This window comes from Hetaerina americana, unplaced genomic scaffold, assembly GCF_022747635.1.
Source record: "Hetaerina americana unplaced genomic scaffold, ioHetAmer1.1.p SCAF_8, whole genome shotgun sequence".
NCBI lineage: Eukaryota > Metazoa > Arthropoda > Insecta > Odonata > Calopterygidae > Hetaerina > Hetaerina americana.
Window position 1 is genome coordinate 74,498,323 of NW_027287427.1, and position 15,511 is coordinate 74,513,833.

The 15,511-nt window shown below is 34.9% G+C and overlaps 1 protein-coding gene across 2 annotated transcripts in view; it reads left to right on the forward strand.

The window, feature by feature from the left end:
- The first annotated feature begins 256 nt into the window (after positions 1-256).
- The window catches only part of mei-P26 (meiotic P26), a 37,912-nt gene continuing 22,657 nt past the window's right edge, over positions 257-15,511 (forward strand). The window contains exons 1-4 of one of the 2 annotated variants that reach the window (XM_071597097.1): positions 257-340; positions 1,005-1,201; positions 1,300-1,444; positions 14,819-14,998. In XM_071597097.1, the coding sequence (XP_071453198.1) occupies positions 1,089-1,201; positions 1,300-1,444; positions 14,819-14,998 (438 nt within the window). In that variant the 5' untranslated portion in view covers positions 257-340; positions 1,005-1,088. Of the gene's footprint in view, positions 341-540; positions 704-1,004; positions 1,202-1,299; positions 1,445-14,818; positions 14,999-15,511 lie in introns of those variants that run through there. The other variant, XM_071597096.1, reaches the window with a different exon arrangement.

Genomic DNA, 15,511 nt, shown 5'->3' on the forward strand with positions numbered 1-15,511 from the left:
ATAAGATAATAATTTTACTTTTGTAACACACTATGCAATAAAATCCCTAGATCGACATTTTTGTAGTCATGCAGCCTCCACAGCTTACGCCATCTTTTGATGAATATTTTGTACTATCTGAAAGTAGGCTTTTGCTGAAGATTAAGCTGCTGTTGTAACTTTACAGAAAATCATATTTCTCCCTGATGATGGACCATGAATTTTTATTAGTGTATTATTCTTTTGATTAAATGCCTTTTTGAACGTCAAACAGTGCCGTAAGGCATGAAAATTGAAAACCAACGATAAATTGTATATTTGATATATTCCCGCCATTTTATTTGCGTTCAACATGGCCGAGGTGAGTGAGGATGAGCTCCAGATGTATCACCTGAACTAATTAATGATTTTATTCTTGGTTTTTGTTGTTTCAGAGTATTTGTTTTTTATTTGTGCTCTATGTGTTTGCATTTATAATGATGGAATATTTTAGGCGATTCATTAGACTGAGTACGACATTCGATGGAATAAGTGCTCGGATGCCTAATATGTCAACAACAGCGTAACTTCACCGTAATGCTAGGCTTAGCCCACAACCTTTAAAATCAACGGTTCGCTGTGTATAGTGGTTAATTTCGAACTTGGAATGTGCATGTCTTTATAAAATTTGTGTTACTGCATCCACGTTCTATAATACTGCATTGCGGCGGTGTAATTGTGTAATGTAAGTGAAGTCCAAGGACGTTTTTCCAGGACTAATTTGTGTCACATTTAGATTATAAAATTCTGTTGAAATATTGATGCTGAATTCCTTATTGTATTTTTGGATGCTATTTGATGTCGTAATTACGCATTATCAGTTAAAGATCATTCAGTCTTTAATAGATGTTTCGCATCATCACAGAAGCACTACAGCACGACTATTCGCCGATGTATAAACCGATCTTACATCATTGTGCTTGGCATGTGCAAGCATCTGAATTATTTCTGGTTATGCAATTGAATATATATTTCTTTATTTTAAGGTTGAATGTTGGAAAATTGAGACTGAAGTTGTGACTTAAGGAGTTCTGTGGAGTAAATTCCTACTTCAAGCATTTTTGGCCAACATGGCTTCAAGTGATGAAACTGAGCTCTTTGGTGAAGGTTTTAAAGGGCGTAGTCCTTGCCCTTTAGAAGAATCTAGTCCTGCCGAGCAAGAGTACGTGTGCAATCTATGCAGGTTAGTATTGAAGTTCTTATTATTTTGTCAGATCAATTCTATGAAAGATGTAAATTAAGCTTTCACATTGAAACTCTGAAATCTTTGAAATTTTTTAGCAACAAATACACTGAACCCAGAGTGCTGTCTTGCTTGCACGTATATTGCGAAGCTTGTCTTGAGAAGCTCGTCGTCAACGAAGCTGGAGACACAGGGGGCCGTAATACAGTCATCGTGTGCCCCGATTGTAAACAGGAGACTAAGGTATTTTAATTACTGTACTCCTTAATTAAGTACACTCGTTAAATGAATGCAAATGGTTTTATTTAATTCACGATCTTAGAATTAGTGTGTGAAAGGTTAATATAGTAGGGAAGGAAGCATTTTAAACTGATAACCATCAACTATTGAATATTTCCATTTTTTTGGAAAGTATTACTCCCTTAATTAAAAATCTTAACCAAATCATAGGTGAATTCAGGTTACAAACCAGTGTCTTTTGGTAAACTATATTATTGTAATGTGCAAGTGGTACTTCGATTGAACAATATTGGAATTTGCCCAAACGTGCATGCATGCCATTTTCTGTGCATTAATTACCAACTATGATAGTTGATTTTGTTTACCTATGTACCAAAGGTTGAGAGTGAAATAGACAACTTCAAAAATAAAAGAAGCTGGTTTTTTTCAGGTTCTCCTCCAGCTGAAAATGTTGTTTTTGCTTTAAAAATAAATTGGTATGTTATAGTTTACCCAGTTCAGGAATTTTATCTATCAGTAATATGCTATTGAGTAAGTTTTTTGTGTTTCCTGAGCCAAATCTAATTTTGATGTACAGATATAAAGTGATGAAATTTCTCTAAATCTGCAGGCATCCTTTTTTTTAATTTGCCACTGATATTTAAACACATGTTAAAAAAATAACTGCTATTCCATGCAAAAATATGGCTTAACTCTCTTTTAACACTATTCTTGGTTAATTCATGACATTGCGATATAAGTATAGATATGAACCATTTTTCATTTTGTGGGATGTAAGAACTTTATCACCACATTTGTTCAATGCTGCCAAATTAAATTTTATAATGTGTTTTAAATACTTCCTGAAACAAAAGCTAAAAATTATATTTTTCCTTGTGACAAAGAATAAGTAAAAAAACAATTATTCTGCCTTTATAGTCCAATGAAATTTCATGTTAACTTTGAATGTTCCTTCACAAAATGTCAAATACCTTTCCTTGGAATTTCTTTGGTTTGTATAGACCCATGTTCGTACACCAAGAGAGATTCATAACTTGCGTTACTTTGGAGGGAGTTCCATTTCAATGGTTTGAAAAATATTGGTTTGCAGAAGAAATTGCAAGTGTTGAGTGATTAAATATAATGGTGATTATTGCTCAGTTGAATGTTAGTAATTGTTTTTTGCTACTGTTGGATGATAGATAGCTATTTTATTGTAAATTTAATTGCATTGCTCCAAATATCAAATGATTGTAAATAAGCCAGATTTTTTTAGGCAGTTAATGGTGAGTGTCACATTTTAATTGCCTATTGCAAAATCTACTTGTCGGTTCGCTTAGTTTTGGGTGGACTAGTGGGTATGAGTGGTATTGCCTGAACTATCCCTCTTCATGCTTTTGTTATATGATAAGCAAAGAATAGAGAGAAATAGCATGCAGGTGAGACCAGTTAATGTGTTGACAGATGAAAACTAAGTCAAAAATAGAATTCACTGGAAGAATTTTGAATATGGCTATAATTGATGTATTTGCCTAATCTGCCAAAGCATTAAAGATATTCCTGGTTTGCCTTTTGATTTATTGCTGAAAGTCTTAAAATTTTCGTAACTAATTGTATTGATGATGATTTGCTTTAAGTTAATGATTGTAATAAGAATTTCCTTGCACATCAGCTGGTGGGGAAATGTGTATTATAAGTTAGCCTTTCAACAGTTTAAAGGTTTATCATAATGACCTACATTCTTTTTAATCCACTAATTTTAGTTGGAAGTGTTATGTTTTACTATGATACAGTATCATTAGAGCCATGTGATATTCCTTTTTGAAATTTAATTTTGATTACTCAAGGCAAGCCCTTTTGCACATTAACTTGCAATAGGATGGCAATAACTATCAAAAGTACAAAATTGATCTCGCATTCATTGTTCATTTCAATTCATTTTAATAAGGCCAATTATTTTGATGAAAGTTTCACCTAAAAAACAAATATAAAATCAAAAGGTGAGGCAAAATAGTTCTACCTTATTTTTATGATTATATAGGAGAAATTAGGTTAGACATTTGTATTTTAAATTATTTGGATTATGGTTGGGGCAGTGCAGTAATAGCTCCCACTACCCTCAAGATATGCCCCTTAGCAAAAGATTCTAAGTGTCATATTTCCAGTGTAAAACAGCATTGTTGTGTAATGCTGCAGAATAGTGAGTTACATGGTGACATGGTTGACCAGTGTGCTTCCACCTGAATTCCTCTTCCCCATCCCTTCCTCTTCCAGATTGATTCATGCGGTACCTTATTTCGATATTCCTTGTTTTGGGTTTCTAATCATTTAGAATGGTTTGGAATCAAAATGCCTATTTTGAACTTGTATGAAAGTATCATCTAGCAGGAACTTGTGAATTTAGAGGAAAAAAGTGTCTAAAATTTGAGTCCTTACCAAGGTTATTGCTTCTGGAAAGATTCAAAAAGGGGTCGTGAAAAGTGAAATTAGAACTGCATTACTAAGTTCAATGCTTTGTTGAACTCCATTAGAAATTCTGGCTGTTAGGCTAAATGTTACCGTTAATTCTCATTATAAGTATCCATCTCTGTTAATTAATCATTTCAAAATGTCTGCTTCATTGGGTATTGATTATTTGAGCATTGATTTTATTATTCCTTATTTAAGCTGGATGGGCTTTTGATAATTTGAATTGTCTTATCCTTTGGAATTTAACTCACTTGTTTGGAAAGAAAACACCATTATCCTTTTCTAATTAATATCTCTTGTTTATAAGGTAGAGGTTTGCCTGATAAGACAACAATGGGTTCTGTATTTACCTTATAATGTCTTTTGCGAATCACAGAATCTTATGATTTGATTGTGCTATTTGGTAATTAAATTGTTCCTACCTGTTTCAATGGAGAGTAAGATGTGATTATTTCTGAAATTTAAAGCTTGTAGTTTTTGTATTAACTAATTTATGCAAATATTGCTTTGCATTATGTATTTTTGAATCAAGAAACAGTTTTTTGGAGCAGACGTATGTCCAGGTGTTTTTTACCTACAGGAATTGGATTATCCCCTTAACATCTTGTAATTGGTGTAGGAGAAGGCCACTATTGACAAAATCAGCTAGATTATGAGCTGACTTTATATGGCACTTTGTAGATAATGTTGGAAAATCATGAATCATGGAGACCCTATTTGCTACAGCAATTTTCAACTTATATCAGAGTCCGTAAGGAATAAACCAAAGCTGGTGGTATTTGCCCATTTCAGAAGGAAGATCTGAAGACACCTAAGTGGGTGAAAGGGTGGGTTTATGTTTTTGTGGATCCCTTTTTGGTAAAAAGTTTGTCTGAGGCCATCTTGGAAGTATTGCTTAAGAGTCATAGGAATTGGGGGAAGCAACCAATGCAAGAATTAGGCAGGGATGTGAACCAAAATTGCGAGAAGTTCACAGGCATGTGACCCAGCAAGGTTTTCTCTGATTGTACCTTTGCTGGTTGTTTGCCCTTAACTTCTCTAATCCGTGCCTCTCAATGCCTTGTTCACCTGTTTTCCATTCTCCTTAGCCGATCAGAGTGCAAAAGGTATGATTTCACCTTATTTTTGTTATTCCTTTTCTTAATATTTAAAAGCCTTTGGTCATGATTTGCTTATGTGTTAAACCAGTTTTTGGGACAAAATATATAAGCCTCCCTTAAGGTGCCTCCTATCAATTACAAAATAAATTGTAAGCAATGCCCCCCTCTTTTCTTATTATATATTTATATATATATATATATATATACATTCAAACACGAAATCCCGCCAAACGGCGAATAAATACTCATATATACAGAAACAGATATAAGGAAAAGGGATAGGAACACATATAAAGGACGAACACAATAGAGGTGGGGAAGGCGGAATCGAACGGATCACAAGAGTAAAAATATCTCCTCAACCGGGACTCGAACACCGGATCTTTCCACTTGCCGGGCGGATGCTCTTAACCACTTGAGCTATCGAGGATATGTAATTTACCCTGAGATCCGTGGGTCTTATATGTCGCCAAGCGCCCCGATTCTTTCAGCCAAGAGATGGCGTCAGGGGGCAGTTTCACCCACCAAAGGAGAAATAGACAATACACAAGGAAAGGAAAGGACAGTGGGTTAGAATTCATACAACATCATACAGGAAAGGAACAGTGCGTTTCGTGGCACGCATAGCCAGAAGAAAGAGATGAGCCACATTGGCCAAATACACATTCAAACACGAAATCCCGCCAAACGGCGAATAAATACTCATATATACAGAAACAGATATAAGGAAAAGGGATAGGAACACATATAAAGGACGAACACAATAGAGGTGGGGAAGGCGGAATCGAACGGATCACAAGAGTAAAAATATCTCTTTCTTCTGGCTATGCGTGCCACGAAACGCACTGTTCCTTTCCTGTATGATGTTGTATGAATTCTAACCCACTGTCCTTTCCTTTCCTTGTGTATTGTCTATTTCTCCTTTGGTGGGTGAAACTGCCCCCTGACGCCATCTCTTGGCTGAAAGAATCAGGGCGCTTGGCGACATATAAGACCCACGGATCTCAGGGTAAATTACATATCCTCGATAGCTCAAGTGGTTAAGAGCATCCGCCCGGCAAGTGGAAAGATCCGGTGTTCGAGTCCCGGTTGAGGAGATATTTTTACTCTTGTGATCCGTTCGATTCCGCCTTCCCCACCTCTATTGTGTTCGTCCTTTATATGTGTTCCTATCCCTTTTCCTTATATCTGTTTCTGTATATATGAGTATATATATATATATATATATATATATATATATATATATATATATATATATATATATATATATATATATATATATATATGTATGTATTTATATAAATGCTCTCACAATTTTAACTCGACCAAGTAGTAGTTGACGTCTTTCTGTGCCAAATAAGTGTTTACATGTGCAATAAACCCCTCATTCAATGAAAATCTCTGTTTTCCAAGAGAAACCTAGACATTAAGAAACAGGAAAAAGTTACTAGGGCTTAGGAGATCTGGTGGAAACTGTGTTTGGTCAATCAATTTGGAGTGCAATTTGTGAATTTTAACATTTTTAGAATTATTTGTAATTTCTGCCTTCAGCTTGTCAAGTAATGATGCACTCCCATAGTTGTTTTCCCTTTTTGAAGATAATAAATGAGCACCATACCATGACTATCCCAAAAAACAGTTTACATCACTTTCCTGGCCAATTAAACCATGTTCATCTTTTTCAGAACAGGTTCACCCTTTGCAGTGCACTGATTTGACTTCTTTTATTTAAGTAGTGTGGTGGTGGATCTAAGTTTCATCTACAGTTATGAATGATTGCAAAATATATGACTCACTTGCCATAGACTGCTCCAGCAGGGCCGTAGAAATGTTCATTAGACTTATGTTTTTGGTCCAAAGCGAGCAAGCACAGAACTAAATGTATGGATAGATTACCCATATCCAATTCTTCAGTCAATAAATGACTGCATTCTTTCGATATGCCCATAGCTCTGGTATCTCTATGACATTAATTTGACGGTCATTCAGTAGCATTTGGTGACCTTTTTTGATGTTATCAGTGGTTGTCACAGTTTTTGGCTGTACTGAAGGCTCATCATCAGCCAAGCTGGTAGAGCCACATTTAAATTCAACTTCCCAAAATTTCAGTCTTAAATGATGCTGCAAAGTCACCATGCAAAGCGTCCAACTCCTCTTGGTGATTGTGTAGGAGTATTGTCTTTCCAAAACAAGTATTCAATAGCAGCTCAATACTCAAATTTTTTCCATTTTCACGAAAAGCCTCACAATGACTCACTCAAGTGATTGTCAAACAATAACTGAGTATTCAAAATGGCTGACATTTTGGTGAGTACCTTACAATGCATGCGCTAGAATTCCCCATCTTTTGTTGAAGAGTGCTGCCATCTTCATGTTGAGGTCAGAAACTTTTCAGGCAGCCCTTGTGTATCTTTTTGAACTGGTTAATTAATTTGTGCATTTTCTGAACCAGTGATAACGTACCAGTGATACCATACTAGGCATGCAGAGCCCAACCTCTTGCGCAAACCTCCATGGAAGACAAAGACTTCATTAGAAGAAATAAATATGGTCTCCATGCATTTTGACTCCCTTTTCATGGAACCTCCCCAAAGTGAATATCACTTTTGAATGAAATGATTTTCATCCTAAACATGATTCTTAATCTCATATGAAAGTTAAATAGTTTGGCATTGCATCTGAATCCCCAGTTTTTTGGTATAACAGTCGTATAAAAAACATTTTTGTAATTGGTGTAATCTATTGATCAGTTCTCAATGTGGCGCATTGTATTAATTACTGATATTACATAATTGATCACTTTGGATTTTCAAGCAATTTATAAAGAGGTTTCATTCTTTCATTTGGTCATGTTTCCTTTTGTGACTTACCGTGGTCACATGTTTTAGAGTACCTCTTAGAATCACAAATGTTTTCCTGGTCCCAAGGATTTTGTTATAGAGAGGTTTTATGATTATTTGTTTCATTGAATATGGTAGTTGGAATGTTATGGGAAAACTAAATTCTTTATCATTCATTAATTTACTGAGTACAAAAGATGATAGAGACTTGAATATGTGATTTTATTTCCAGTTGATATAATATGTAATGTATTAAATTTTTCTTTTAAAATAATCAAAATTTCCTTGTTTTGTTAGAAATGATATGAACAATTATTATTTTGAAATGGCCCAAGGACCAGTGCAATACAATTTAAATCACTGATATAAGAATGCCCCTTTTCTAAATTTGTTCTCATTGCAGTAATTTATAAAAGGCACAGTAAAATGGTAAAAAAATGAAAATGATTTAAGCTTTATCTTTTGATAATTATGTATGGTTTTGGTGATGATTCATTTCCAATGGTCATTCTTCTCAAGGAGAAAATTTCAATTCTGTGCTTCCTTGACAATTATTTATCTTGTACAGTATATTACCTCGTACAATTTCTCATACTTTCCAGAATAGGATTATCTATTTACATTAATTTGTGTTTTTTTAATCAACTAATAATAAAACCTATGATTGGTGAAAACTACTTATTATGATTTAAAAATTATTTCTATGTGCTGACATTTTCATTTGCAAATTAAGTTTTGGTAGTACTGAATAATATGGCAAGTTCTTTCCATGCTTTGTTACATTTCATTTGAAACAATTTTTCTTACTTTCGATAATATGATAGTAATCACTGATCAGAAGTATCAATCTAAACTTTTTAAAGCTTAGTGTTTTTTACACATTGTTGAAACTCCATTAACGACAGGTAAGTAAATACATAATGGTTGCATTATTTTGACCACCAGTGAGAAGTGAAGTTTGCAAAACCATGGAAGTCAATTACAGTACACCATAACCAATTTACTGATCAAAGCAAGACTGGTGAAACAGAGCATGTTGTACTACCCTCATGTGAAATGCTGTGTGATTGTGCCTTATGCCATATCTGCTCAAATCAAAGCAGGCCCTCAAAAATCTCGCAACATTTATGATAAAAGTAATATTTAAAGATTTACGCTGAAGCATTCCAGACATGCTTTAGCAGCCTATGATACCTTATTCTTTGTTAAAGCAAGAATAGTGATATTATTATCTGATCTGAGCGTATAGATTAATTTTTAAAATATTTTCTTTCCTTACACTTACTGGGACTATCCAAACTTGTAGTCAGCAGGTAGGGTCTGCCAGTTTGTTTTCAATAATATTGTAATGAATTGCTTTAAGGTGCACAATATTTTAATTAGCCTCCTAGACTGCTGTACTTGGAGAGGTACATACTTTTTGGAAGCAATTCAAAAACAGAAGGGAATTTGTCCTGAGTATGTTGGATGTGTCATGGTTTCCCATCGCCACCTTGATTTTGATTCAGGAGCATCTTTTCTACCTTTGAAAATATCGAAGGGCACTCTTTATTTGGTAAATAAATGGCTTTACTTCATGCTGTCCTCTATCCATCATTGAGATTCATGATATATGATATCCTACTCCAGGAATTGGTTGTGTTAAGTCAAATATAATGCAAGCAAATACATTCTCAATGCTCTTTGCTTTTTAAAATGTAGTTTTGTCACCACTTTTCAATCACCCCTTCTATAATTTACCAAATGCATTGCCTGAAATTTTTTCCGCTCCATATCAAATGATTAATATGCACCATTTTTCATGAAATTGTTGGAAAATGTAACTCTTGATGTGTTTTATGGTATATGTTCCAAAATGATTAGTTAACATGCCGAATTTTAATACAGCTTGGGACAATATTTTTTATTATCATTAAAATACATTTTAAATGAAGTATAGAAAATGGAGCTGGTCTTGAATAATTCACTGAATATCACGGAGCACGATAACAATGACTGAAATGAGTGTCATGGTATCAGTTCATTTAATTGTGCTTAATTGTTTCCATTTTTGAAATAGCAGAATTTTATATCCGCTGGAATATGTTAAACTGATTTGAAGTAATTATTCAAAGTTATCAATTATTTGTTTATGTTTACCATTCATAATATGCACTCACTTTGCCTTACTAGGTCCTTATGTTAAGTTTAATATTATAAAAAAAAGTTTAATTTGGCAAATGAAGAAAGTAACTCCAGTAATGGTCACGCTTAAACCAACTTTCCCCCCAAATTGATCTAGGATTTAGGCAGAGCCATTCTTTGAAGAGAGACTTGTGTGCAAGTGCCACCAATTTTATTATCCCTGTGCAGTAATTTTTAAATTTAACAATGAGGATAAGCTAAAAGTAATATATAATGAGTGAGTTCCACCCTTTCATAAAGGTCTGCCTTTGAGAAAAGTGCTTACACCTAAACAGCCGTAAATTTTGAAAGATAGTGTGAAAAGCCATAGCATTAGGTTCCCACATTGATGTGTCCCGAAATGATTGCCAATACCCTCTAAAGTGCACTGCCTTTTTGTGGACAATGTGCATGCTTACCTCCCATTTCCGTTTCACATTCACACAGCATAAGTCAGGTATTTAGAATTTCATAGGATTTATTATTCAATTAAAGGTTTTGGAATTGTGCCCTAATGATGTAATTGTAAGGGTTATAATATGTATTCGCATGTTTAATTCCTGTGCACTTCCAGTTACTTTTAACCAGGAAAAGTTTCTTCTTCACCTTCATGGTAATGGTCTTCGTTGATTTTGAGGCCTATGACCATGTTTTGGTGACTTAGAAATTTTAGCAATGCTGTATGACTGGGATTTCAAGGGTGGTCCTACCATTTTCATTTAGAATCTTCGGCAGATTGTGTTTTTAAGTATAGGAAATAGAATTACCAGATTATCTAAGTACTTAGGAATGGAAAATTGTTTCTCATGGCTGTTTTGATTGCAACATACTAAGCCATTTCTGTTAGTGATGTCAAAATATGGATTCAAGCTCTTGTAATTGGTTCCGTCCATGGCTATTTTTGTCATGACTCTTGATGTGGCAAAGCAAGTTGGACCTTTGAGCAAACCAGGTTAGAAGTTAAGACTAAATGGCTTTTGTTTCTCCTCTCAGATACCAAGTATATATGCGGATTGTGGCAATCTGCCTTTGATCACCTGGCACCCAATACTGTGTACAGTTAATGCACAACTTTTCTCTTTTCCTCAAATTAAGAGAATTTCCCTGTTTAGGAAGGAAATTGCTGTGTTCTTAATGTGGATTCATGGACACAAAGATTTTAGACTTCAGTTAAGTGGCATAGTTCCAATGTACTGAGCGAGGGGTAGTCCTCATCTATGCTGGGCCAGCTCAAAATGTAATATTTTTATTGGAGAAATAGCTAGTAATCTATATAATGAATATCGATGTGCCCTTATAAAGAAAAAACTGCATCCTATGAAATTGGATACATAGCATGGTCCTCTGGAGTTGTATCTTGATGGGGTATTATGTGTACCAGGTTTAGTGGAAGAGGCAAAATGTTAGGAGATAACTAGGTGAAATTCTAGGTCCTGACAAAAAATCTCTGACAAATGATGTGGGCTGTTCAATACCCTATGATGATCAGATGTAATTTTTTTGGAAACAGTAATTATTCATGTTTTTCATTACTTATTGCTAGTGCATCTCCCTTAGAGTTGATATGGATTATGCATGGTGAAAATGGCCCGTCATTGACACACCCAATAAAGCCCAAAATTACGACTAATTTGTAATAATTTTGGATAACAATGGGAATAGAATAAGGTATTATCTAGAAATGCAGGTTCTCATTTTCATCCTGCTTAATTATGTATTATGTCTGCAGAAGAAGATACATACTTTGTCAAATAATGTATTTTTGTGATATTTAATGAATGTCATCTATGAAATCATTCCTTCAAGAATAAACTGTTAAATGTTAGGAAAAATTCTGTTGTATACATGGTCATATATTGACCAAAATATTTTGTTTAAGAGCCATTTTAGAATCAAAAGTTAGGCTAAGCTTATCTCATAGTTGAAGGATTTCCTTCTGGGACTTAAATCACCATTTTCAATTCATCAGTGAATAAAAATAGTGATGATTGGTTGAAGGTCTGCAAACTTAATAATCATTATATTAAATTTATGCCTTCTGTTAGAATGGTTTGTCAGGCAGTTCAGAATTTGCAGAGTGACCATTAGTGGTGCCGATCATTCTTGGTACCCTTTTGAGGTCATTAATGCGAAAATAGTTGTTACAATGCAATAATTTTAGAGTAAAAATCATTCACCTTGACTGGCATTCGAACCTTGATCCCTCGATGTCCGGCCAAGTGCTTTAGCCAGTTAAACTATCGAGGAGTCCTCTTAAACTCTGAAATTTTAGAGACTTTAAAGGAACAAGATGTTAAATAGTATGGTAGTTCACCAAAAACATCTTGTTCCTTAAAACCCCCCAAAATTTCCCAGTTTAAGAGGACACCTCGATAGCTTAACTGGCTAAAGCACTTAGCCGGATATTTAGGGATCAGAATTTGAATTCCAGTCAAGGTGAATGATTTTTAATTTGAAATTGTTGCATTGTGATACATATTTTCAGATGACTCCATCAAAAGTTACTGTCGCAGAATTTCCCGCAGTTTCTTGGAATTTCTGAAACAGTTAAATCAATGGTGTGGTGATGAATGGTACATGAAGTGAAGGTTACATTAGTTTGCTAATGCTTAAGGGATCTCAAGTGATTAGATGCATAATATTTTGCATCAGCACTTGGAAAGGAGGAAACTATCCACAAAATGGATTCTACTGTTGTTCACAGATGGCCAAAAACAACATCGTGTGTGGCATGTTTCCAGTCAGGTTTGCAGCTATTTTTAGTGAAATGCGCAGGACTTCAGGTATTGTTTTGTCACGGGAATGCAACATTTATGAAAGAGAGGGTAGTTTACAAAGTTCTCGGAATGGAATAGAATAAAACAACTTAATCTCTGTGAAGTTTTTTTTATTTTTCAGTGTAGTCTCCCTTTACACTAATGCACTTGGTCTGGCGATGTTCGAATGTCTTTATCCCATCTCAAAAATAAGATTCTTTCAGGCCTGAAAAATATCAGTATACCTAGGCTGTTAATTCTTAGTTTGAAGAGAATCTCCATCCTACGAGGAACATGTTGAGCTTGGGGAAGATGTGGAAATCTGATGGAGCCAGGTCAGGCAAATAAAGAGAGTGTGGTAGCAATTCGTATCTCAGTTCACGTATTTATGCAATGGTAAGGACGCTAGTGTGTGGGCGTGAATTGCCTTGATGAAAGATGATTTTCTTCTTTGCCAAACCTTGTCTTTTTTCGTGTATCTTTTGTTGTAGTTGGTCCAGGAGGTTAGTGTAGTATTGCCTAGTAATTGTTTAACCAGTGGAAGATAATCTACTTGCAAAATCCCTTCTGCATCCCAGAAAGCAGCAGTCTTTTTCAGGCTGACAGTAATGTCTCTGCTTTTTTTGATGTCACTACTTTGTCTTGACCATTTAATGCACTTCTGCAATAATTTCTGAAGTAGTGGCGCATTATGGCCAACCACTATGTTGATCATAATTTAAGTTCTCACAACGAAACTTAGGCTCATTAGTCCACTTGGCAACAGTTTGATATGAAGGAGCAGAGTTACCCAGTGTGTTCTGAAAGTCAGTAAAAATTTCCTTTGCTTTCATGCCTCTCTTTACTAAGTATTTAATCATCACTTGAATCTCAATTTTTTCAATCTTCACAAATCAATGCACAGGTACAAAAACAGAGAAGAAGCCACACCATAGATTATCCTCCTTGAGTACTAATACATTCTATGTTTACTCGTAAAGGATTACCTATTACTATGCGGTAAACTCCTTGCGCTAGTGCTGACCTCTGGTTGTGATTCCAAGAACGTTTCTAACTACCCTCATACTACTGTATTTCTAATACCAAGGAACAGTCCAAGAAATTAGTTGCTAGTGGGTAAAATAATCTGCATCAAGAAAGGTAAAGACAATCCTTCATCAAAGAAGGTAACTGTGAATGCTTATTAAAGATTTGCCCGGAATAATCATCATTGGCCATTAGAAAATGTTTCAAACTATTGCAGGTGCATTTTATGAACCTGTAAATTTTATGACTATTTCAAAGCAAGTGGGGTTTTTGTTACTAGTTAAAAATGTCTTAGAATGATTCTTTTGGTGCATTAAATTATAAGTAGCTGCAGAGAAGTGTGTTGGAGTAGTATTGTGGGTGGGTTTACCCTTGCTTCCAGAATCATTCGTTGAGCAGGAAATGTCTGTTCTAATCCTCTAACCCTTGGATATGTTTGACAAACCATTGATATTAACCAAAGTTTAATAACCATCAATGTTTATGACATCATTAAATTGAAAGTCTAATAGTTTTTAATATTCATTAGGACGGTTCTTTCCTATGAGATGTGATGTGATTATCATTGTTGCCACAATGTAGAATTGCAGGATATATTGTTTTTAAATTATGGTATATTTTAACCTGGCTCAATTTGATGTAGGCTCTCCGGAAGGATTAGCCCTAATAATCTTTGTTGCTATTTTTTTATGATTATCATACCTTAAGTAAAAGTAGGGGTGTGGTAGTCCAGTGGGTTGTAGACCTCAGGGTTATTAACGATTAGATGTGATTTCATTGTGCCATTTTTTGATAGGGACATGGTAGTCCAGTGGGTAGAGTGATTGGCTTCAGGCCAATTCCTTGGGTTTCTTCGGGCATCCTAAGTTTTAGTATGTGGTTTTTTGGGTACCAAATCTTCTTGAAAAATCACAGGTGGCTCAGGGAAAGTATTTGGCCCCCTTTCCTAGATATGTGAATGTCACATGCTGTTGGGCTTAGTATTGAATGAGCCATATGCTCACTTATTTAACCACTCTTTGGGTTTCATCACTTTTTTGACAGGTTGGTGTTCGTGGGATATCATCTCTTCCCAGCGACCATGTTGCTGCCAACATTTTGGACATGGCTGCCATTGAGAGCACCGCTGTTCTCTGCACAAGCTGTAAGACCAAGGAAAAAGCAGTTGCTCGCTGCTCAGACTGTGCCCACTTCCTTTGCCCCAACTGTAATTCTGCTCATCAGGTTAGTCTCAATTAATCAATTTTATTTGGGCTTCCCTTTGAAAACAATAAGCTTTTGTTTCATTCAAAATTTCATGTTGTACAAATATGAGAAATGTTTATGTCCTCAAAATTGAATTGGCATGAAATAATACTTCACTTTTTGCAGTTATTTTCACCTAAACATGTTTCAATTTATTTAATTTCCTGGGATTTCTTGATCGACTACTTTCTCAATATGAGGAAGTTGCAATATGATGCAAAAATGTGTGCAAAGTTATGACTTGAAAATGCTCTTGTGATCATCTCAGATATGTAATGAAAATATTAAAATTCCTCACAAGTTGCCTGCATTCAAATAATGTATTTCAGAATTTTCTGACTCTGCTTGAATTTAGAAAAAAATTCAATTTTGATACTTTACTATGGAATATGATGCTACTTTCCTAAAGAAATTATATTGAACTGCACTGACATGAGATTCATGCATACTCTATAAAGAGAGCAAGTGGCTATCATTATACATGGTAAAAGG